The 27,330-nt window shown below is 36.0% G+C and overlaps 1 protein-coding gene across 2 annotated transcripts in view; it reads left to right on the top strand.

Annotated features, from left to right (window-relative positions):
• The window catches only part of Il1rapl2 (interleukin 1 receptor accessory protein like 2), a 1,196,146-nt gene that overhangs the window by 609,066 nt on the left and 559,750 nt on the right, over positions 1-27,330 (top strand). For both annotated transcript variants that reach the window (XM_042268818.2, XM_076562815.1), the window contains exon 3: positions 20,106-20,379. In XM_042268818.2, coding sequence (XP_042124752.1) covers positions 20,106-20,379 — 274 coding nt within the window. The remainder of the gene's footprint in view (positions 1-20,105; positions 20,380-27,330) is intronic.

Here is a 27,330-nt window from a genome sequence, read left to right as displayed (position 1 = left end):
AAGCCTTTCCAGGAGCTTTGACATTTGCTTCATCCAGTATCACAGAAGAGGTGATTTTTCTATCCTACTCACGAACTCACACACTTTGAATTGGAAGAGACCTTGAAGTTCATGTACCTCAAGCCTCTGATTTTTCCTCAGGGAAACAGATGACATGGGTTAAGTGGTTTGCGTAAGGTTACTCAGTTAATGATTACATACAACTGATTTAAGGAGCCAACATACTTTTTGTTGTTGTCTGTAATGAAATGTTTACTTTCGTAGAACGCAATTTATTGGGACCTGACCTAGTGATCCAACCTGAGACCTACACTGATTTGAACATTTGCTCTGAGCTAGATGGAGTTCAAAGAAAGCCCTGTCACTTTTACTCCTTTACCTCAAAATTTGATTCCAAGGACTTGGAGAACTCTTAGAATTCCCTTGTTCATTTCCTAGTTCATTTACAAATGTATGATGTAAACCCCAGCGTCTTGTGCATGACTCTGAGCTTGTTGCTTTAGTGCTTTGTTAGTCCCTGCATCCATCCCATTGCTGAGTGCAGGCAGATGTGGAAATTGGCTTGGCATCTGGGATTCATCTCTCATATTAGTTTTATTATACAGTCTAATCAATGTTTATATATGCATGCAAACCACATCGAGGGACAATTTAGCAACACATGAGGCAAAAATGTGAGACTGGTTTGAGAATCATATATAATATTTACTTTAATTATTGATTTGCCTTTAGAGGATTTCTCTATTTTAGTTTTACAAGTGTATATATAAACATTAATATATATATATATATATATATATATACACATGTAGTATATGTATATATTTCAATCTAGTTTATTATTCTGCCATTTATTTATTCTCTGTGGAACTAGTCATCTAGAACTTTAAAATAATCTAAGAAAGCATATCAAGGGAGGGAGAGAGGGAGAGAGAGAGAGAAAGGGATGCTGATTGATTTTAATTTTATCTGTGATCCCAAAAATACATCTAGGATTGGTATCAAATTCTTGCAATGCATCTGGGTTTTGTTGTGCTCTCATACTGGAGAAATGTATCAACATAGTTCTTCTGAACTTAATGAAGGGGAACCAATAGAATATCTGAAACACATTTAGGTTTCTAGGCCCACACATAAAAATATCTGGAATGATCCATCTGCAAGAGAGAGATCTCTTTGAATTGTATGCATTTTACAACTATTTATTGCTTAAGCCACTAGCCTGCTTTAGAAAGCAAAACAACAAATTACTATGTGTTTTTTTCATTTACTTGAACTTAAAATTTGACTTGGGGGGGTAACAAGATAGGAGACAAATGGGTGTAACAATTGCACAGTATAAATCGCTGCAGGTGATGATGCCACAGCAAAATTATTACAGGCAGATTCAAAGTGCAAAAATTATTGATTTGACAGCAAGCAGAAAGACAAATTACTCAGAGGCTATGTACATGTGCTTATATAATTGCTCATAAGTTATTATGGTACATAATAAAATTCACCCAGTTTGCCAAACCACATGATTTTATTTTAAATTAAAAAAAATCACAAATTGTTAGAAATTGGAAAGTGTAATATGCATTATAAATAGATTACTCACATGGGAATATGGTAATTTGGGTGCAACTTTTTCATTTGCTATTATCACCTGTCTCTCAAAATCTTTATTTCATCATAGTTTTTAAGACTATACAGCTTGCAAAGCTACAGTAGAAAAATCTGCCAATGCATTCTCAGTAAAAGATTATTTGCCATAAATTAGAGTTCATTATGAGGTACGTATAACTTGGACCCTCTCCATGGAGATTGAGTTACTGGATGGCATTAGGTACTTTTTCCCTTCTAATGTGGCTTCCCTGGCTCTGATCCTGAAAACTGTTATGGAAGACTTCAGCAAGCTTATCTCCACATAGCTTCTTGAACTGAATTTAATGACTGGAATAAATTTCCTTAGCTGAGGAATAAATGTCTAGTTATTCAACCCAGCCCTTGTCCACTCACCATTGTTAAATGACACTGTAATTCAGGTTATATAGTAATATAAACTATTTGGTTATCTTGCACTGTCTTGGCAGCAGCACAGGTTATGGAATTAAGAATGGAATTATAACTCAGGGTGACATAAGTAAAGTGATGGCTTCTCTTGGCCTCATTCTCCTGTGTGACTTGAAATATCAATAAAAACTGTCAACCCCACTCCTCATGCTTGTTGTGAGGAAGAAATGAAAATTCTTAGACAACTGCTTCATAAATAAGACCCTGTAGAGATGAAAAGACTTTCTTTTGTTGCTGAAATTAAGATCATTTGCTTTACAGTATTATTTAATGTGTGACCTCATGAGCCAAAGGATTTCAACATGTGCAGCATAGGCTACACAAACATTCCAGATATAACAGAGGGAGACTTAGGCAATTATCTTGTGGTTCCAATTAAACTGGAGATCAGGGCTTACAAACCAAATTAGTCTCAATACTATTTTTTGTTTGTTTGTTTTTTAGTTTTCCTGGAATACAATTGTGCTTATTTGATTATATATTCTATGGCTGGTTTCTTGTTTTTATAACATGTATATGGCTCTTTGAGCTGAGAATATTTATTATCAAGCCCTTTACTGAAAAAAAAATGCTGACTCCTGTTCTATGCTTTGCCAAAAACCTGTATGAAAATTACCCTACTGGTCAGATATGATGGCAGACACCTATAATTCTACTAGCTGGAAAGCTGAGTCAGAAGGGTGGCAAGTTTGAGGCTACCTAGCCTATGGAGTAAGTTTCCAAGCCAGCCTGTATGACATAATGAGATCCTCTCTCAGAAAAACCAATCAATCAAAAAAGAAAACAAAATCAATACTTTATTTCATCTTTCAGATGAAAAGTACAACATCTTTGTACCATTCTGGGACCCACCAGCCTTTTTAGTACTTACATTCCTCAAGATAATAACATACAAAAGCAAATTAGCAGGGCTCTCGCTTCTGTCTGTGATTCCTTCCACCTGTGCTTCCAACCTTCCCCATATAGATAATGAGGATAAGAATCTTTCCAGGACTTGCTAGCAAATTTGTAAGCTGTTTTGTTTTTCATACAAGTATTATCCGAAGGTAAACTACACTTTCTGGAACACTTGATAGCTCTGCTAATGTATCACGCAGACTTCACATTAAATTAGTAGTATCTGCAAGTATAATACCTCAGCAACTCTCCTCCATGCTTTATTCCCTGGTGTCTGGGAATTCCCATCATTTCTGTACCTCTTGGTCTTCCCCATTCCTAGAAAATCACCAATTCAGACTCAGAAAACTGCACACAGCCAGGCCTTGCCCAGAGTTAAAATAGACTTGTCTAAGGTCCTTTCCTACTTATCAGTAAGCTCTATGTAAAGACCTACCCTTTAAAGCAGAGGTTCCCAACCTTCCTAATGCTGTGACCCTTTACTACAGTTCCTCATGTTGTGGTGACCCCCAACTGTAAAATCGTTTTCATTGCTACTTCATAGCTGTAGCTTTACTACTGTTATGAATCATAATGTAAATATTTGTGGGTTTTGGTGGTCTTAGGAGACCCCTGTGAAAGGTTCATTTGATCTCCCAAAGGGGACATGACCCACAGGCTGAGAAATACTGCTTTAAAGCTTCCAATCCCATTGAATTCTAAAGAAGAGATTTAAGAGGATTCTTCTACTAAACAAATACTAGTATAATGGAGTATCTGGGAATCAGATGAACTAGACTTCTGTTAGGACAAGTTTAGGACCTTTTTGTATTCTTGTCAAGAGCTAAAGGCAGAGAAAAATGCTGTAAACAAATGCCTTTGGAAAACCAAACAAAAACATTGAGTGACCTTGAATTCACTCATCTAAGCTGACTGCAGGTTTCCTACCAATCAGCCCGTGTCTCAGAAGTGATAACTGATTGGATTCTCATATCCATCTTTGTTTGACAGGTTTCGGTAAAAATGGAAATTGTCCAGAGCTGCTCTTGGGGTGAGAGAATAGGGAGTGGAGAAAGCTATGTTGAGATTAACATGTGAAAAAATCAGTGGCAGGAAATTACAGGAAGATCTTCCTATCTGAGCTCCAGCTAACAACCATAATATACCCCACAGAAGCCCAAAATATACAAATTCAGGAGAGAAGGGCACCATATGAATAACCTGGAAAGGGTCACGTGGGCTCCTTTTGAGTGCTGTGTCTCCTGCCTTGAACTTGTCGCAGTCTTCCTGCCTATATTTCTTTAAGCGCTGAGATTAAAGGCATGTGCCACTATACGTGGAATGCATTCATGTCTTACATATACAATCTTTCTACCTCTACGACACATATATCTATCGCTCTACTATTCCTTGTGACTCAAATCACATATTTTTATATGACTATGACAATAACTCCATAAGTGACCATTATGCTTAAAAATCTTAGCCAAATCATTAAAGACTCTTCAATGGTTCCATATAGCTCTCCTACTAATTAGTAATTGCCAAAATTCCTAGCTTTTTCCCAGTCTCTGTATGACCTGGCTTCTTCTTATCTCTCTGCTATTGTATGTATAGCCATGTGGAACTTCTGGTAGTTTCCTGAACATGCCATATTGTTTTAGGCCTTTGTAGGCTTCACAAGTGTGGTTTCCTCTAATTGGGATATTCTATTCTCTGTATTCATCTATCGTTTGGTCCCTTATTCCCTGAAAAGGTCAAGGGTTATCTCCTCTCAAGTCTGGCTTAGTGCCTTCCGTGACACAACATACTTTATTCCATACTACATTAAGGAGGCAATGTGCTTAATGCTTGATTCAAAATATGGCTCTGGGACCAATATCTTTATAAGCTATCTCTTTCTAGCCAAGTAGTTTGGGGGAAGATTACTTAATATTAAGTATTTTTTTCTGTGAAATTAGGAAATAAAAGTGTAGAGCTAACCTCAAGAGGGTATTGTAAGGACTAAGTTAATAAATACACGTTTACAGTAGTGTCTTGCACATAGTAAGCACATTGTTGTTACCTACTAATAGCATCACCATAATTGTGTACTAAGTGCACTATATGGTACCATTTCTGAAAGTGGGGACCATGGATTGCTAGACATTATAACTCCAGGACTTATGCTGGTGCCTAATGCATGGCTACTCAATACATGCTAATTAAAGTACATGAGCAAAATAATGAATAAGATGATAAAATAGAGAAATGTAGAACTTAAACTCATTGCTCACCAAAAGCAATTAACATCAAAACTCACTAATCTCCACTGAGCCTATATGAGGTATATGACCTGGAAGTGACAGAGATTAATGACCTATCTGGCCCATTCTTTTTGCATATGTATTGTCTACTGTGTATATGCAATAGGGGAAAATACAAAGCCTTGGCTCCTTTCGTAAATGCCAGGAATTTTCGCCTTCATTATCATTTCAAGCCTTGGAAAAATAATCAAAGAAACTATCCCTTATTCTGAAACTGACATCCTAAGAAATCACACACAAAAAAAAAAAGAAAAGGAAAGAAAAGATAAGGAAGGAAAAGGTGAATGAGCTTCTTAATCATGGAGTTATCTGTGTTCCATCCTGCTCATTCTAAACACTTGGATGGATGATTTTGAGAATTTGTGCTTCCAGATTAATCAGAAAGCAGATGACCCGGAATGACTGACAGCACAGAAAGAAGAACATCTTTGCTTCACATAAATGGAGGCAGGCTGACCTAGATTTGAGGCTGCACAGTTTTACAAGAAAAGGCTTCTTGATGAAGCCTTTAATAGGGAATTGGGAGAGAGCTTCCATTTGATTGACAACTCTTCTATAATTAAGACAAACTCACAGCAAGACCATTTTAAAAAATGCCATCAAATGTTACAAGCCTTATTATAAATTATTACCTTCTTTCTGTCTGTTCCTCTTTGTCATTATTATTACTCTGTGTGGTTTGATCTTGCCTTTCTTCAACCAGATAACTAGGCAAGTTGGGCTTAGTGCTCCAACGTTTCTCACCTCTTGTCTGATCCTAAAATCAAGGAGTTCCCAGATCACTGACTGGAGTAGTGAGCCAGCAGTTTGAACAGTGCTATCCAGATTTAATGAGGTAGGGGTACAGTTGGCCCAGGGCTCTGTCATGAAGGGTATATATATCATGTTGTGACCACAGATTTTGCTGGCATCTCCCAAAAGTTCTCTTACTAAAAAACGATTTCCTAAGTCTCATCCAGGTACATGTGGGCTGAGATGAAGTTTTTCAGAAGAGATTTGTTTACTTCTATTAGATGAGCATTATTGTTTTTTCTTCTTCATACCTATGTGTGTCACCGTGGGGCTTTGGCTACAACACCACATTTGTACTATAGTTCATGGTGACAAGCTATATGATCGATTTGTTTAATTCAGAAAGACTCTTTGGAAGAAGATGACAAGAAATAAATAGGTTCTGATTAATTCTGTCACGATATTTTTAAGGGTGGAAAAGCTGCACATGATAGCGCTATGCCCTGCCCTCTTGAATGCATTACTGCCACATATACCCACCCCATGAAAACTTTTGTTGAAATTTAAGTAGGATGTTTATAGCAAGATTCAAAGTTAGAGCCAGGGGAGTGTATCTTCAGGAGAAAGCATGGACTTTGGCATCAGATATTCACTACTATTCCATTTATCATTATTGTGAGTAGTAGCAGTAGTAGTATTTACAGTATTTATTATGCTTCTAAGTCTATACTGAACACTATATAATTTTCATTTTGTTTTTGATGGCTCATAAAAAAGCACAATTTCACATATGGGGAAATTAAGGCATGGTGAGGTTATCATAGTTCCCCAAAGACATGAATTCATAGGCAAGTCAGTGACAGATTCTGAATTCAAATATAGGCATATCTGAATATTAATAATTTTCCTCTTCTAGTTCCCCAAAAGCATGTGATCTTGCTTAGATAATTTGATTTTGTATTTCCCAGTATGTCATGGACAGGCTATAGGGACAACAATGCATTGATCCCTCATCCTTCAAAAGGGCTGATAAAGCCTGGGATAACCAACCACTTCAGGCAATAACATTGTTACCCCCACACACTCCACCTTAGATAAAGTATCACATGATAGTCTTTTCCCTGTGTCAACAATATGAAACCTTTTAGGAATCATGATTTTATTGGTGTGAGCTTCAGTGTCACCATCCAAATATAGAACTCATGATGTTTTGTGCTTGGGATTTGATAAGGATTAAATAAGATGATGTTTATTAGTCAGTGTATATCACTGTTCTTTAGAGAAATAATAGTGTATACATACAAATATATATCAGAGAGATATGTAGGAAGATGATAGATAGATAGATAGATAGATAGATAGATAGATAGATAGATAGATAGATATCATGAGAGATAAGGACATTTATTTTACAAGTAGCTTATGTGGTTATGGAGCCTTGTAAGTTCATGGGATCTGCAGTCAGCAAGGTAGAGACCAAGCATGACTGATGGAATAAATTATATCCTGAAAATTAACAGTCTCTAGACACAGAAAGAGCCCATGTTTCATTTAAAGTCCAAAGGTAGGAAAGAAACCAATGTCCTGGCTCTAAGGAAGTCAGGCAGAAGGAATCCTTGTGCTCAATCTTTTTGTGTGTGTGTGTTCTGTTCAGGCCAATTGGATAAGGCCAAACTAAGCCACATTAAGGATGATAATCCATTTTACTCAGTCAGCTGATTCAGATGCTAATCTTTTCCAGAAACACTCTCAAAGAAACACTCAGAATAATGATTGACCAAATGACTGGATAGTGGCTTAATCAAGTTGACACATAAAATTAATTGTCAGTCACCTACCATTATATCTGACCTATTGTTATAACTTAATGAATTATTTCTCCCTTCAGATCTTCTTCCCTGATAGTTACAACAGAACCATATAGTAAAACGGACTAGTAATTCCATTTTACAGATGAGAAAGTCAGATCCAAACACAGACACATTTTGGTTTCCTGACCTTTTAGTTAACAAGACATAACTGTCATAGTAGTCTTTGTTGACAATTTAGTAAGGACTAAAGATCATTGAATAGCCAAGTACACTTTCCCTTTTGCTTCTCTCATTTTTCCTAATTAAATCTAAATATGCATAGTCTCGTCATTGGAGTAACAGATTAGTGAGATGAAAAAAATCTCTATTGATATGCATGCACATGTGTGTGATCTCTGTAGGATGTTTGTTTTTCCTCTTCAAGTATAAGACATTCTAACTCAGAAACAAACAAACAAAAACCCACTGATTCCCAAAGACCCTAAAAGGTAACATAAAGGAAGTGAAGTGAGACAAATCCCTTTGTTTGCAAAGTATTTCAGTTGCTCCTAAACAAGACTACATGGATGGCTATGATGAGATGGGGTAGGCTCTGCTTGTTCTGCCTAGAAATCATAATGACCTTAGGCAGTTATAAAAGCCAACAAGATTGCATGCTTTAGCTTTGAAAGCTATAAGACACCAGTAAGGTGTCCAACTTAGTTCTCATTTTCTGATTATTTCATGATATCCAGAATCAATCTCATAAGAGATAAAAAAAAATATGTATGTAGTCACAGCTGCTTCTTGGTCATAAAATGTTTACATGCAGGTTGTTAGTAAGGACACCATCCAAAGAGTTATAAAACAAAGGGAGAGACTCTTTGAATCCATTGTTGGTGTCAGCTGGAGAACGGTGTGCAAATATGATGATAATAGGACAGAAACACAAACAAGTATATGAAAATATTTATAACATCTTAGGGAATTATTATTGGGATAATAAGTTAATTTATTCTTGCAAATGTAAACTGAATTATCACAGCTGTTATAATAGACTATTTGCAATAGTGTAAATTATCATTCCTAATATTAACTAATATCATTCTAACTAATAACTAATATTCCTAATATTTATGATAAGGAAAAGTGAATATTAGTTAATACATCATAAATTTTAATACTGATGAGAATTGCTGCATACTTATGAGTCAAATAATATTTCATGTTGCTACCATGATTACAACTAATCACACAACTAATACATGGTTAACTAATAATAATGAGTGCTAACTAGATATTAAATTCTGTTTTTTCTAAGTGCCTGCATATATCCATCACCTAGCTGTCACAATGGTCCTATGAAAAGGACACAAATGTTTGCTGGAGGAAAAGGACTTCTCCAGGAACATCAAACACCAAAGACTCGTTTCATGTTCAAATCCTCTTCGACTCTATTCCTGCCACTCTCCTTACTGCTACCGGAAGAGATCCTCCAGAAGCCAGACCTCCCAGTAATTCACATGGCCAGACTCAGGCATCCTAGGATGACTAGCTCCAGGAGCCTCAGCCCTCCCTCAGGCCTCCCTCTGAATGTTCTTGCAATGCACTACATTCTCAAGGTCACTGAAAATTGTCACTTTGCCTCCTCTGTGCTGTCAGGATTTCCTTCTCTATTTCATTCAAGATCACTGATCCATACTTTCATCTTCCCCAAAGGTGCTGCTAGCCATAGCTACAGGTTTGGAGGAGATACATACCTTGGGAAGAGATAGAGTTAGGGCAAAATAGATATAGAATTCATATAAGCATGAGCATCAGACATGATGATAGTAAAGTCTGACCTATCATTGTGTGCCAAGTGCTATGTTATGTTCCCACAGGTCTGTGTACATCTGCAAATATACTAGAGACCTAGGTTTGTTGTCCTATATTCATCTTTTAAGACAAGATTTTAATCACTGTTTTTCAAGTTTCTCATACATATCAGTCTACAGATTAGGTAAGTAGTGATGCTCCCCTAACAGATGTTTAAGGTGAATATGGAGCTGTGTGCTCTGGTTAAAGGGAACATTAACTGTGTTGGCAATGTTTTATTCCTTTAATAAAATAGAGCTGCTGAAAGAGAGTGGAAAAAAATGTGAACATTATTAATTTGGGATGGTAACATCATAAGATTTTTTCATATTATTAACTTTAGGTTTTCATAATATTAAAACTGAGTGTAGACATTAAAAAGAGATCATCAGGCAGCTATGCCAAGTGATTATGTGAACTTCATCTTGACTGTGGACCTCAACAATAATCAGACAATTCATATATTTTTGATGTTGGGTTAGAGCCTATCTAGTTTAATGTCTTTATTTCTTTTAAGCATAGAAACTGACTTTCTTCAATTCAAACAGATATCTCAAAAAAGAGGGAGAGTGGGATAAGAACCCAAGCTTTATGACACACAGTAATCTCTCTGCTATTTTTACAACCTTGACCAGGGTAATGACCTTAATGGCATGACAAATACTCAATTAAGCCAGAAAGATGTCATTTTCCTCATATTTCTCTAAACTATGACCAAAAGTAGATAGAGATGTTTTAGGAAAGATTTTCAATTATCCAAAGGTTAACTCCCAGTTAGAGTGAAATTAGTAACCCATATACTTTGCTCTGGCAGCACTAAATTGTATGAGGACTCATGGATGAGAATATATAAATATGTTTCAATAAGATCTGCTAAGTATCTGATCTAGAAAGTACTGAGTGGAGATAAGATACTGGTAGAGATAGATGATAGATAGATAGATAGGTGGTTGGTTGCGTGGATGGATGAAAAGAGAAATAGAAAGACAGACATACAGACAGATGATAAATATCAAACCAAAAGGAGTATGACAGTGACATATAAAAAACACTGTAAGAAACCATTTCTAGCTTGACTACTAGGTAAATGCCGACCAAAGATGAACAAGAAGTTGAAGAAATTCATGAAAAGATAAAAATATGGAGTGAGGTTCCTAGTAATAAAGAGCTGAGTAGGCAAGAGCCCAGGTGTAACAGCTTTTACACAAGATAGAACATGGTTTGCATGAACAAGAATATAGAATAGCAGGTGATTTCTCTCTTGGATTCTGGTAGGCTGCTACTTTGATAGAATTGGGCTTGTTTAGAAGAGCCTGGATATAGACTTATTTATTTTACTCAGCTGGTGATCGTGAGTTCTAGAGTATGGGTATGATAGGAAGATAGTTTTATTATTCCCATTTCTTCTTCTGTATGCTAATGTCAAAATCATTATGATCACATTTTATATATCAAGGCTACTCTACCTAACATTATTATTAGCATTTAGACACATCAGGATTCTAGTTTAGGATCAGCAGGGGAAATCTTATGGTATTTCTAAGAAGTTCAAATAACTCTTGTCAGAGAACTTGTTATGTAGCTACAGGATTTTAAACTCCTGAAAATTTAATAAGTGCCTACTATGTTCAGTGCAACATTGAGCCTTTTCCTAGAGAGATGCATGAAATGAGACACATATTACTGACTTGTGAAGGAACTCTGTAAACAAACACATTAGGTGAGAGTACCACCGAGGAAATAATCCACATGAAATATTCAAGTACAGTTTCATAGACATGGACTTTAAAGTTGTGTCTTAGAGAATGTATGAGCTCAATAGGTAGAAGAAAATGCTAATACAGTGTAAGGAAGCAGAAGGACAAAGTCATCAGAGAGAAATGAGACTCAATTGAGAAAATGCCCGTACCACAATGGTCTGTGAGCAAGCCCATGATGCACTGTCTTGATTAATGATTGACGTGAGAGGGCCCAGCCCAATGTAGGTGGTGCCACCTCTGGGCAGGTGGTCCTGGGTACTATAAGAAAGCAGACTGAACAAGCCATGAGGGTTAAGCCAACAAACAGCACTCCTCCATTGCATCTGCACCAGCTTCTACCTCCAGGTTCCTGCCCTAACGTCCCCCAGTGATGGACTACAATGTGGAGGCATAAGCCAAATAAGGCCCCTTCTCCTCAACTTTCTTTTTGGTCATGGTGTTTCTTCACAGCAAAGGTAACCCTAACTTAGATAAATAAAGAAATGTACATGGCCTTCCCAGGCAATGGTGAGATTTGACTGAATAATAGGGTGTGTGAAGAGTTGTACAGAGGAACTGAAAAGATAGGTAGTACCAAGTGACCCAGGGGAAGCCAGGCTTAGCGATGGGGAGATAGGAACTCTCTGAAAGTTATTCGATATAAAAAGGTGTGACCATGGGTTTAAAACACCAATTCTCAACCTGTGGGTCATGACCCCATTGGTAGTCTTAAACCCTTTCACAAGGGTCACCTAAGACCTTGAAAAGTGCATATATTTACATTATGATTCTTAACAGTAGCCTGGGGACAATTTTATGGTTGGTGGTCACCTCAGCATGAGGAGCTGTATTGAAGGGTCATAGCCTTAGGAAGATTGAGAACCACTGGTTTGATTGTTCATTATAATCGCAGTTTCCAAATCAGATTGGAGGCTGGGATATAGTTCAGTAGTAGAATGTTTGCCTACCAGGAAGGAGGCTTCTTGTTCAATAACCAATAATGACAGAGGTCTGGGAGACCTGAATGGGAATGTTGGGGGGTCATTTAGAATGATTATAATAGAAGAATACAAAAAGAACATTTAACAGCACATACAACAAAAGCAAAAATAGAGATTTAACAATAGTAAAAGGCTTCTCTACAAAGGTAACAATTAACATGATGAAGACAAACTATGGAATAGGAGAAAATATTTGTAATCTATATAGGAGGAGGGGAATTAATATGTGAAATATGTGTGGTATTCAAACAGCTCAGAAAACATCCTGATGAAAAAATGGACAATAGAATTAGAGAATTCACAAAAGATGATGTAGAAGCGACTAACAGATTCATAAAGTAGTGCTCAATGTCATCAGACAAATGGAAATGAAATTCACAATGACACATCATGAAACACATGTTAAGACTTAGGAAATAGTTGGCAAATATGTGGGAAAAGAGGGCCCGTGTATACAATTGATGGTTATATAAATTGATACAGCAATTAGGAAAAACAATATGGAAATTCCTCAAAAGTAAAAATAAAACTACTTCTAGATATGTAACCAAAAAATATTTCACTAGTGTGCCAAGGGGATATTTGTGTAGGAAGTGTATATTAAACATATATATATATATATATATATATATATATATATATATATATATATATATATATATATATGGTTTTATAGATCAATGTATCAGCACATCTATATTCTTTGAAACATTATTCACAATACCTAAGGCACAGAGAGCAACCTAAGTGTCTGTCAACAAATGAATGAACAAGGAAACATTTATGCATATGCAATCTTCATGTGTGATAGAGTGTTGTCCAGCTTTATAAAACAGTTTTGTCATCTGAAGCAGCAACAGCAAATATAGAAAACATTATGCTAAGAGAAATAAGCCAAGCACAGAAAAGCAGTTGCGGCTTGATATCACTTACACGTGGAATGAAAAAAAGAGTGAACATGTGAAAGAGTCTAGAATGATAAATACAAAGGCCAAAGAGAAGAGGACAAGAAAAGGTGGCTGAAGGCCATAAGGTTTAGATAAACAGGAGATTAAGCCTAAGAGATCTATTTTCTAGCTTAATAACTATATATATTAACAGTGCATAGATGAACATTTTTTGGGAGATCTTAAATGTTTCAATCGCAAAATTGGGAAATACAGGAGTTAGAGTCTAGTAACCAGCTTAATCATTTCACAGTAGACACAGATATCAAAACATCAAGTTGTATACTGTAAGTACATAAAATTCTCTCAATTTAAATAAAGCCACCAAGAGAAGAATATTATAACAATCCAAGCAAATATGATGTCCTATACTTCAGTATCTATGGGAATAAAGAAATGGGGAGAAATTTGAGTTACATCAGACATGGCAAGGCTTAATATATTATGGGAGTAATGATTAGGGGGAAAGTCAGTGAAGGAAAAGATAAGATTCATGGATGACTCCCAATATTTTTGGCTCAGATAACCATGAGTGATTATGGGAGGTGGGGTTGAACTGGCACAGGAAAACAGCTTACTGCCAAGCATTCTGGATTTAAGTGGGCAGTAGCAAGCCTGACAGAGGGACTGGTGGGCAGTGCTGATATCCTGCCTCCCACGGACGTTTTACTGGCCCTTCTCATCATTAACATCAGTGCATCTGAGAAGAGCTTCTGGCTACTGACCATTTCTCTGGAGCTTTTCAGGCCTCAGGGAATCAGGAGTTGAAGAGTTGGTTGTAATGACCTGGTGTGATTTTACTTCCAGAATACCACAGAGGCTTCCCTATCAGATAAAAATAAAAAGATGATCTTGACAAAGCATCACACAGATCTTGTAATGACAGGGAATTAAAATGGTTGCCAGCCCATCATTAAGCATAATGACGAGGTTGAAATGAGATGAAGGACTTTATTTCAGGAGAACTTTCCCATTGATGAATAGTAGGGGGTAAAAGCATGGAAGTGGAACATATAATCCAATTCATAAAAAATGTAAATACACTTTCAAAAACACAAAGCAGTGATCAGTCATTGTATCCGTGGAGCTGTAACAGGAAATCTTCTGTCTATTGGTAGATATTGCAGCACAGATAAAGTTTAAAAGTCAATATTTCTTTTTCCTGGACATTAATGTATTTTAAAAAAGAAATGATGAGCAGATCTATCCACAAGTCTAGGCTAGAGGCAAATAGGCACAGATTTAGCAATAAATGCACAAGTCAATCACTTCTTAGAGCATTGGACTTGCTTGTTCTGGAGAAATGACTACATGAGACAGAGTCTACTGTGATGGATATAAATAAAAATAAGCTTGGTTTAGGTGGCAGAGTGGCATTAGACAGAAAGAGAATATATATAATTCTAACATTAAAATTCTAAGATTGAGGTTCATGACATTGTATTCAATAAGTACATTTTTTTTTTTTTTTTTTTGGTTTTTCGAGACAAGGTTTCTCTGTGTAGCTTTGCGCCTTTCCTGGAACTCACTTGGTAGCCCAGGCTGGCCTCGAACTCACAAAGATCCGCCTGCCTCTGCCTCCCGAGTGCTGGGATTAAAGGCGTGCGCCACCACCGCCCGGCAATAAGTACATTATTAATACAAATGTTAAGATAAGTACACATTCCTTTGACTTGATTATAATGGTAAAACTTGGGTGATCATCTCTAGATATTTCATTTGAAATACATTGATAGGGGTTAGATAATATTTACCCAAGATTTTGACCTCATCTTAGGAAGAAACATGATATAATAGATTATTAATAATTCATTACTTTGTAAGCATTGTGTAATTAATAGATGAATAATTGGCATATATTACTTGATGGCTATTATTCCTATAGTGTTTATGCAGGCATAGACTATGACTCAGCTTGAAAGGTCAACTCTACTAGACAAGTGTGGACTCTGGGGCATACATATGACAATTTAGATGCCATCAAGCAGAATTTAATTTTCTACTGGATAGTGAATTAGAAGGAGGAAAGGTATATACATGAAAGAATATGAAACACAGACATTAAGAACCAAGCTCTGGAGTCCACTTTGTCTCATCTGGGCTGGGGCATTATGGAGGTGGTGTCTGCTAGCACTGCACCTCGAGTGACCTTGAGCAAGTCACTTTCAATTCTCTGAGCTTTTGTTTTCATACTAGTAAAATGGGACTATTGAATCTTTTCTTTCCTGGTTAGACATGAGAATGAAATTAGAGGGAAAAAAAAACCCAAACAAAAACACAACGAAAAACTTTGCAAAATATCTAAACATCTAGTGTACCTATTGTAAGGTTAAGGGCTCAGTGAATTTCTCTTGCTGTTGCTACTGTTTCCACCTCTACTCACTTGCTCTGTGTATGCTCTCCTTCCCCCTCTTTGAGAAAGATCTGCTGCATCTCCAATTTTTGGCTACCTCTATCATCGCAGTGGTGCATCGTCATAGCTGTGCTGTGATTCCTCCCCAAGAACCAGTGCTTAGTGCTAGACCCCTTAACAAATTCTTAGTTTGAGAAAGTAGGCAGGGAGAACTTGAGTGCTACACAAAGACTTGGGCAGCTCTCCCTCTAGTGGAAATTTCTGGAATTGCCCTAATTACTGCCCTATTGATTGAAGAGCAAGGACCCATGATAAAAATAAATGGGATAGCTAGTGGATACAGTTTTTTCTTTAAAAAAAAAAAAAATACGCGGTTAAAAAAATGAATGTATTAAACATACACAATAAGTTACTAAGAGGCCATAAGCTATAAATTGCAACAAAACTAGTCATCTAAGTGTCTGGAATTTCCAGTTTCTCATGGACCAATGAACCATTTTATTTAATGGGGAATTTGAGGCAAATTCTGAATGTGAGGTAAAAATACAGAATTAGTGATTATATGTGCAGCTGTATATCCATTTTCCCACCACAACAGTAAAAGAATTGTAATGTGAATGGCTATTGCAGTCTGATTTAACTAAACTCAGCATTCTTTTTCCCTTTAAAATTGTATTGATAGTTGTTAATGTTGGCATCATATCCTCTTACAAGGATTCATACATTTTCCACAGGGCTTTGTTTTGAAGGCAGGTATGTATGGCAGAGAGAAACTAATTATCAAGAGGTTAAACAGCTTTGCTGGTGTCACCTAGGATATTTTGCTGGAAATTTTAGTTGTTTTCACTCCTAGTAGTCTCCTTGTGGCAAAATAAACTGCATGGATATGACAATATCCATCTGCATACCCTGTTTTGAATCTTCAAATCAAGAGCCTCAATTACAGACCTGTTTACTTGCTTTTGCAGATTGGAATAAAAATGATTAAAATAGAGCGCTGAACATTTTTTAGTGACTTTCTTTGCTCCATTATAATTGTTTTGGAAAGCTTAAATATTAAAGCATTTTCTGCCAAGAAGACGAAATGAAGTAATAATTTGTGAGCCTTCCAGAGATCTGAATCAAGGTGGTAGAGATGAGACACTAAGGAGACACTCTTTTATATTTTCCATGTATTTTTCTGAAACAAACTTCACCAACTGAAGAATTTCACCATTTGGGAGAAAACAGCGTTTCCCTACCTGTGGTGTGTCTGTTCACACTTGTAATGAATCAGAGAGACACGGTTATGGAATCACCCGTGAGAGAACACAGTCTATATGGAAAACACTTTTCAATGAAGCCCTGTGGGGGCTCTGCTTACAGAGCTGCCACTGGAATTGTGAATAGACCAGGTCCGGATGGCTCTGTGGGCTGAATGCTGGGTTGTTGAGGTCAAGCTCATAGACTAGCCTCCTCTGTGGACTACTAAGTTCCACCATGTCACCTACTTGGCTATAGCGTCTATCTTTGCCGGCTGCATCGCAGATGCCTATCTCCAGCTATTTTCCAAACATGGACGGCTGTTCAACATGCAAACAGTTCTGGAAGTAGAATATGTTTTTACCATATCTTTGTGGCAGCAATGTAACTTATACTTATGACTCTTGGTGGCACTTGAAACTTCAGTTATGTGTGACCTTTTACCCACTATTCCATTTTTGTGATCCTCTGACATCTCTCTGTGCTTCCTATTTAATCAAGATTTTGGTCCCTTAATGCTGGCATTCCACCAGACTTCATAGGCCTTGAATTTCACTCTATACTTTGCAGTTGCTTTCACTAGTACCAAATCTAAAAATAAATGTACTATATCCTATGCCACCCATTCTTTTCCTGCAGGTGAACTGCTAAGAATGGAAACCCAATAAAAACAAATCAAACCCCCTTGTTAGAATCCAGTAGTGGTCTAATGATCTTTAGATATTGATACCTTAATTCATGGGGATGGATTTCTCCTAATGTGTTTTGTGGCAAAAAAAAAATATTTGGCATCATATGGGCCTTCATAATTCTTGGCATTATACCCTTTGTCTATCTTATGGGAAAACTCCTTTAGGCCTCTTGAAATACAGGTCATGGTGCAATCATGTATTGTGAATATTAAAAGTGGGGAAAAATTAAAAGAATGATATTTAGAAATTGTATTTTCCCCTAGTTGCTGAATTTCTGTTCTCTGCTTGTTGACTACCTTATTTATAAATACTCCTTCCCTGATGCCTAAAGCAAGGGAAGAAGAAGCAAAGGGACCATAGATCTATCAAGCCAAATGCATGTGGTTCAGACAGTATTCAACAAGAAGTAATTTCTCGGCATGCTTTCAAGGTCTGTTCTGATAAAGCTAATTCTAATGGCAGTTAAATGTCACAAATTGATGTTGGGCATAGATGTTGTGACTCAAGAGAAAATATTTTGGTTGTCTTAAATATCAACCATGCCCCATAGTTTATAGGCAAAACTAGCCTGCTAAGATTAGAAATGTAGCTTGAGCTTGCAATGATCTAGATCATATAACAGACCAGGTAGAGGATTAACCTGGAGGAGTTTAGGAAAGAAATGAAAAAAAAAAACACTTTTTTTTCCTATCAGGATGGTAATTACAGTTTAAGATAATTTTGCTAAGTCAAATTTGTTAATCCAAAGCCAATTACTGTTCTGCTACTTCACATACTACTTGAGGAGCTCATCATAAAAGTCCATTTGAACCAGGGTAGTGAAAAAATGACATTAGAAAAAGATTGGAAGCCATGCAATTAGCAGGAAAATACTTGCTTAACTTGCACAAGGCCATGGGTTTGCTCTGCTAAACCACACAATAATTATGAAAAAGAACCCATGGAGTTCTTAGGCTATACACTCCTTTGACAATCTAATGAAGTGTAGTATAAAATCTCCCCAGAAAAGTATGCCTATGTGAATAGGCACATTATTTTGCCAACAATCTAAAGCCTATTAGAGCACCTTTCCCTTGAGTGCCCTTGAACCCTAGTTCAATAACCCTTCATGTAGAGAAAGTGAAACTTTGAAGTATGATAGTTATTACTTCTGAGCATTGCATTTGGCTCTAAGCTTCCTGTCAACTGAGGTTAAAGGATTAAACATACTGGGTTACAGAGTTCTTAATATCTGAAAAAGGAAACAGTAGCTTACAGAATTATAAGCAAAACATCATTTTAGAATGGAAGTACTTACCCATTTTTATGATATGTTTTATAAAGGATAATCAGGTAATATAAAAGGACACAGCATCATTGATGGAATTCTTGGAAAACAATAGGGATTCAGAAGTGTAATATCTATGCTAGTTGTATTGAATAGCATACTAAGTTATCTTTTGCATCTATTTCTAATACTTCTGGAAAAGGAGATTTTACTGTATTTATTTAGTGTTAGATTTATCCACCCAAAATTATTTGATTAAAGCTGACATTAATATCCTTATGAGCACTTAGCACCTAAGCAACAAGGGAGGCCTAAGGGTATATAGAGAAAGCAACCTAGGTTTAAGTGTCTGATATTAATAGGTCATACCATGGGAAAATGATATTTACATGTCATTTTATATAATATAAAACAATATAAAATAATGTATTATATATAATATATATTTATATTAGCAAGTAATCACTTTAGGTGCCTAATGCTTTCAACCTCAGCATTGCTTTCTCAACAACAAGTAAATAACATAGTGACTATTGCCACAATTATAGGTATAGATAGTGTATGGTAGGGGTTAAGAATACATAGAGTCTCCGGTCAGAGACTGATTTCCTACCATTTATTACCTCTGTGTCCTTGGGTAAGGTCTTCTTAACAGAATCTCAGGGTTTTCATCTCTAAAGTATGATTATAAGTGTTAATTTCAGGATCGGGCCTGGTCTTGGCAGGGGTCTCTTAGAAACACTAGTTTTATAAGATTCCTACCAAAGAATCAGTCAGAATTAATTGAAACTGGCATATCAGTGTCACGCTAGCGCTAGCAGTCTAGGTTCATATTATCTCACAGAGGAAAGATTTGCTGGTTAATAGAAGCAATTCACCTATCAGGCCACTCTACTGGAGCTAGGATCTGGGGGACCTAGCTGGGCAGCCACGAGATAACTATATAGGCATGTGTGGAGTGCTAGAGAGCCTTGTGGAGAAGCTTATCTAACAGATTTCTACCTAGAATTTGCTGTGGAGGATAGGAAAATACCTAAGGACACAGACCTAGTACACTATCTCTACTTGCTAACATCTAAGTAAGATGCTAGGGTATTGTATAAAGTCACTGGGAGGATTGAATAAAGCCATCTCTACAAAGCTCTGACTCACAGAAAGTTCCCTGTTCATGATGGCAGTGACTACTTCTCTCACTGTTACTGTGAATGATGTTCCCTACATCTCATGTCTTTTCCTGTTTTCTTTCAGTGGATGGCTGCATTGACTGGTCAGTGGATCTCAAGACCTACATGGCTTTGGCAGGCGAACCTGTCAGAGTGAAATGTGCCCTTTTCTACAGTTACATTCGCACCAATTATAGCATGGCCCAGAGTACTGGGCTCAGACTCATGTGGTACAAAAACAAAGGTGATTTGGAAGAGCCTATCATCTTTTCGGAGGTCAGGATGAGCAAAGAGGAAGATTCAATATGGTTTCACTCAGCTGAGGCACAAGACAGTGGATTCTACACTTGTGTTTTAAGGTAAGTGTCATTTGAAAATATTGGTTGACAACATGCCTTGCAGTCTTTTGTTTGGTAATGTTATATTGGAATGTTTGCTGGTATAACTCAGGTTATGTAGCAGCAGAACTTTTATAAACTGTTTCAATGAGCTACTGAAACCACATACAAAATTCTTATCAGATTCTCATAACTCAGGACTCCTATTTACTGCATGTGTTTCTTTAATTTAGAACATTGTGTGACTCATTTCTTTCCTAACTTCACCACCCCTGCTCCAGGGTCTTATGGTAACAATTATTTCACCACAGAGCCAATTGACTCAATGATCTTGGTGCCTGGCTAGGAAGCTGACCTCACATATCATTTAGGGCCAAGGTCTTGCTGCCTCTCTTGTTGATGGAAAGTAGCTTCAAATGCTGCCCAGAGACCTCACAGCAAATAAGCTATACAACTTGCAAAATGAACTTCATTCTACTCTGTCTAAATGTTCAGCATAAAACTCAATAAACACTTGGTCATTGTGAAGTTCCAAGTCCTATATCCTGAAGATTTAACAGATCTAATTCTTGCCAGAAATTTACAATGAGAAGCAAATTGTTTTGTCGTAGGGACTCCACAATATGATCTCCCCTGCAGCCCAGCATCACAACCTAGGTAGGATCTAGCACAGCAGATAGAGACTGCATTAGGTATTAAAGAGAGCTGAGATGGCCTTTAACTCACCTTTCAATTCTGCCATTTTGAGAATCACTGGTCTTATTCACCAGGGACCAGCACTCTGCTATTTGATTTTAACTTCTTGAAAATACAGACCCTTCCTATTTTTGTCTCCTGTGTAAAGCTATGTCACTTCTTCATCAAAAGCTCTCAGAGCTCCCTAGTGAGTCCTCATTGTTCTAAAGGCCAAGAGAACAAGGTAGTGTATAAATAGAGAAAACTCCTGAAGCCTTAGAATCACTTTTGTGCACATGTCCAGGGGAGTACTGAGAGGAACAAATGAAGAGGTTAGTTTCTTTTGAAGGCAAGAAGAATCCCCATGGTCATGGCAGAAGCAGCAATCATTATCACTACATCCTTAGTGATAGCCAACAGATTCTACTTTTGCAGCTCTTGGCAAATCTGAGAAATAGGTGTCATTCACTTTTAAAGACTGACATTATATTTTCCAGGATGTCACTACTCTTTGCTTGCTGGCCCCTTATTAATTCTTACCACCACTAAAGCCTGCCAGTCAAAAGGAGTTCTTTTTCCTCATAATTTACTTACTTTTTTATTCTGTCTGTTTGTATAAATTTATAGTTTCTTTACAAATCTTTATCCCACTATACAAAAGTTATAGACTGAATTAATGAACATGTCATTGCTTACCGCCTCTACTATACACATCTTCAGTTTTAATATCTCCTTTCCCCTTCTCCCACTCTAGATCCTAACTCTTAGCACAGTTAACAACTTGTTATATGTATCACATATATTTCCCATGTCTTAATCTCATAAGCATATTTACACAGAGACATTCCTGTTATGTTTCTTTTTTTTTAGCAAAGTGAAGGTTTATATATTAAAATTTCTCTGAATTTCCTTTTGTTTATTAAAATAAGTTCACTGTTTCTTTGTAGGTAGATAATATTCAATGCTACAAAATATTCTATGATGCCAAAACTTAATCATTTTCTTACTGAAAAAAATATCCTTTGCAGAAATTTATCCTAATAGGGGGATGCTATAATTAAAATCTACTTGTTTTAAAGTAAATATTCGGATAAATTTTAGATTAACAGAATGGTTACAAATGTAGCATGGCATTTATATTTCCTGCACTCCTATTACTGTGATATAGTTATTACAATCAATGAGCTAGTGAAATAATGTAACAATGGCACATTATTATAAACTAAAGATCATATTCTATATTTCCTTAATTTTTTTTACAGCTCTTTTTTTTCTGTTTCAGGATATCATCCAGATATTGCATTCTATTTAGTTGTCACATTTCTCTCTCTTTTTTGTTTATTTTGGTGCTTTGAGACATGGTCTCACTATGTAGCCTTGTCTGTCCTAGAACTCATTCTATAGACCAGGCTGGCTTTGAACTCATAGAGATCAGCCTGCCTCTATCTCCTGACTGCTGAAGTTAAAGGCACATGCCACCATGCCTGGCTTGGTTGGCATGTCTTTTTGAAGATTTTTGGCTGTGGCAGTTCCTTGGGTTTTCTTGGGTTTTTGTTTGTTTGTTTGTTTATTGTTTTTGTATTTTGATAAGTTTTAAAACTTAAGATAAACTGTTTCGATATGTTTTAGAATACTCCCCAATCGAGATTTATCTAGTATTTTCTCATAGTAAGACTGGGATAACAATTTTTGGAAAGGAAGACTATAGACATAAAGTGCCACCCTCACCAAATTCTATCAAGGTTATAAATGATCAATATGAAATGACTATTGATGTTGACTTTGATCACCTGATTTGAAGTACTATTTGTCTTTCTTTACTGTAAAACAACTCTCTCTTCCTTTCTTAAGTCTCCTGGAACTAGCTCTATATGTTAGGCTGACCTTGAACCTGTAGCATTTCTGCCTCTGCCTCCCAAATGCTGGGATTATAGGCTTGTGCCAGCACACAATGCTTCTTAGTATAATCTTTGGAAGAAAGTTATTATTTGCAGTTCATCCTTCAAAGTTGGAAATGATATTCCATATCCTTCATGACAGAATATTTCTATTTGCATAAATTACAATTTTCCCATAGGAGATTTCTCTCTCCTCTCCAATTTATATATACAGTGATTTTTTTTTATCAGTATGGACCCATGGATATTTATGTTATATGCAGTACAATTCTACTTTTTTTTTATTTGTTGAAATCTTACATTTGGAATTGGGAGCTCTTTCAGTTAGTTCATGTGTTCTTTTGATAAAAGCCCATCATTGCTGGGTAGATTTTCTTTCTATCATCATTTCCTTACATTATTGAAAGATGCTCCAGACTTATCATATATATAGATATACTGCCCTAGAGTGAGAATTACCCATTTTCTTAAGAGCTCTTTGTAATAGAGTCTACACTAGACTAGAGGAAAGGAGCCAGTATTTGAATTCTAGGTATAATCACTACTAGGTTGTTGCTACTTGTATCTTTTCACCTCAAAATGTATTAGCTCTTAAACAAAGCCATGTACTTTGGCTTTGTTTTTTTCTGTATTTGACATTAAATCCAGGGTTTTCTATTTTCTAGGCAGGTGCTTCACCACTGAGCTACATCCTTTGCCTACACACTGTGCTATTTCATGCATAATTCTCTAGATGCTGAAGAAACACTCTAGAAATCCTAGAACTTCTTGGTGTCCCTATATATTTCCCACAGTGGTCTCCTCTATTTCACATCAGACTGGCTTTCATTATAACTTTTGTAGATACCATCTGAGTCAGTGATTCTCATCTTGCAGCTACACCAGTAGCAGAGACTTGGACTTAAACATAACTAGTGTCTTCTTTCATTTGTGCCTTAGGCCTTAAGGAGCAAAGGTACAGGTAGAACTTTGGAAAATAGCCCTCCTATGTCCCTTGGTAAGGCTCACCAAAGTTTGGGAACCATCATTCCTTAGTAAGTAATCACTCAGTCATATCAACTCAGAGAAGCAGGAATTTATATTCTAGGACAAATTGTAATCACACATAAGTACTCCCCACCCCCCACACAAGTTTCTCTCTCTCTCTCTCTCTCTCTCTCTCTCTCTCTCTCTCTCTCTCTCTCTCTCTCTCACACACACACACACACACACACACACACACACACAAATACTCATGAAAACCCCGTAGTAAAATCCATCACTGCATATGCTAATGTAAAATGCAATAAAAATAAATTAATGTTATAATATATGACATTGGCATAGCTAGCAGTGGGTGGTAGATAATATTTTTTTTCTGTCTAGTAGTAACCACTCACTTCAAATATGTTCCAAGTGAGAAAATCAATCAATATAGATAAACATAGTAAAATTTGTGGTTACAAAAATATTCTTCCCAACGTCAATATTCATCCAAAATTCCAAATTTGGTGTCATCTTAAGGTAATCAGTAATAATTTATCTGTGCTTTATTGACCTCACTGGAATTTATTCCGTGGGCTTTGTTGTGCTTAAAAATCAAGATATGAAATATTTAGTAATGTCCTCTACTCATCTGAATCACAGCAAGGTATTTACTATTTGTGACCTCTCAGTAACTAGTTGCTCATTTTAACATCTTTATTGTTCAATCTCAGAATATAGATAAACTAATAACAGAGGAATAGTAGAGGACTGAAGCATATTTTGGCAAGCATTGCTAATTAAAAAATAATTCCTGATTTTTCTATTCTAGTCCTTTCAATTAAGGTTTTTAAATGCTGTACAAAAAGATGAAATCTATATTATTTGACAAAATCCACCATATCACTCTCACAAATTGTGCATAAGAGGTGACTTAATCTGTACACAAAGATGTAATTTAATAATTCCAGAGTGAATTTGTGCATATTGAAATGAATGAGTGAACATAAATGAGTATCTATAGAAATCTTCAAGATTTAGGGTAGCCATAACTAGATGCAGATAATCAATTGGCCGTGGAAGCCCACCATAATAGATATTGTGCACTAAATACACAGTATAAGGAAGGAACCCATTTTTTGGATATTTTGTTCTTTAATAATCAAGGAAATAAATTAGTTTCAAAACCTTAATGTATCACAATTTTTTTCCAGATAATCTCTTACTGTATTTATTCAGGCAGAAAACATGACACTTATTGTATTGCTTATCCAAACGTGATTTATCAAGTCATATTTGAAGTTATAATAGCAAGTCACACCATTTGAAAAGTTGAAGAGAGTGTAACTATTTGACATAAAAAATATAACATATTGTTAATTCTTGAATATCTGTAATCAGTACAGGAAAACTCAGTATATTGTCTTTTGTATTTCTGAGTATGTTTGAAATAGTCCACAATATAAAAGAAGAAATAAATATAAGTATACAGTAAATTTACCTGATTTTTGTTCATAAATTATACTGATCTATAAAATGCTATATAATGTATGAGCACATTTTTATATTTCAGTCTAAAATATTCAGTGAGTATATATCATAGTATTCACATTATGCAATATAGCAAGGAAAGATATGTTTCATAAAAAGTGATTGTCCTAGTCTATCTCAGACACTAAGAAATGGTTTTTATCACCTTCTACCCTCATTCCTTCCTCTCTACCATGGTTACCAAGAGATTTTCAAGGACATTGAACATTTCTCATAATTCAATTCCAGCCTAACTATTGATCCTTGAAAAGTTAAGTGTCAACAAGTCAGTTGCCTGGGTAGCAATTTCCAGGAGAGCAGATAGTTTCTTGTTGGAAAAATGAAAGCTTGAATCTTACAGAATTAATTGACCCCCAGAAAAGTTCAAGATTGTACAGCAGGGTCTTGAGACAGTAGCAATATCTTATTTGGTCTGTGTAGGATGAAAGGAAATAAAATTAGCTATTTGAGGCCTATTTTATGTTACAGGTAGGAGCCCTTGCTTTAATTATTTTTGATACTAATTATGTATAAATGATTATATATCTGACTGACAAAATTATTTTTCGACATTCAAAGTTTGATAATGTGCTTGCTTATACAAATTATATATAACTTAAAATAGCAAATACATGGCAATTGTACTTTGTTTTCCCCATTAACAGCAATTTAGATATGCTGCAGCTTAGGAAATATTACCAGACTTTTATACCTTAGCTGTATAACTCAGAAATATAACCACTCTATTGTATAATACTAGTGAAATTCAGCTCTATTCAGTTTGTTTATTGAACAGAAGTATATGCTTATTTTTTAGTGAGTTATCAGGACTTTTGTTTTATAAAAATTAATGGATTATATTTTGTAACTATGAATGAGAATTGATTCCACATTGCCATTGGTAAGCTAAGACTGGTGTATGTATGTACTTTTTTAGTTTCATGCCTTGTATCATAACACAATCTTTACAGATTTTCTGTTATATACTTATTTTGTAAGGATTAAGATTTTACCCTATTCTGTGCACTGAAACTGAAAATCTCCTTAGGAACAAGAAAGTAACAAAATAAGCATGGCAGACCACCTGAAATATAAAGTATAAAAATATAAAGTAACAAACTGCATCATTATCTCATTTTATGTGTTCTCCTCTCTTGCTACCATACCCTACTTTTCTATACCCCATTTCCAGTAGTCTATTGATGCCACCAAGACACTGAGGTAACTATCTCACATGTTTGCACTGTCTCTCTTTTCCCACACAGAATATTTAAATATAGTGATCAATTGCTATAATCATTTATACCGTTTATACCACCTTCATTCTCTTTACCCTTTCTCCCTCCATCTTATTTGATTGTGAAAATTACAGCCCTGTTTAAGCCTACACATTCATCTATACTGTGCCTCTTTTCTTGCTGCTGATCTTGACTGAAGGGAAGTATGGTAATATTTACTGAATTTAGTTTAAGTGAATTATCATGGACTTCAAATGGATCCTTAATGCTTCTCAGTGGTCTTACTATGTATCCTTAGTTCAGTCTTCCATCTGCTTAAATGACTATTTTATATTTTCTTGCCTTCCTCATTGTTTCCCATCTCACTGAAGAAAATTAACCAGTTAGGAAAGAACTTCAGCTCTATCTACCTGTCTACTAGCTTCTGTATCTACCTAATCTCCATATAGCCTATTACCATAGATAGATTACTAAGGCTCTTCATTTATCCCTGATTGTCTACTCAAATATATCATCTGACTGATTTTCTTGTATTTTCCTGTATCATGGAATTTTAAACACACACACACACACACACACACACACACACACACACACACACACAATCTAAAAACACACTAATCAGTATTCATACCATTAAAAGTTCATACCATTAAAAAAAATCCTTG

This window comes from Peromyscus maniculatus, chromosome X (assembly GCF_049852395.1).
Source record: "Peromyscus maniculatus bairdii isolate BWxNUB_F1_BW_parent chromosome X, HU_Pman_BW_mat_3.1, whole genome shotgun sequence".
NCBI classification, from domain to species: domain Eukaryota; kingdom Metazoa; phylum Chordata; class Mammalia; order Rodentia; family Cricetidae; genus Peromyscus; species Peromyscus maniculatus.
This window is presented reverse-complemented; position numbering and strand designations above follow the sequence as displayed.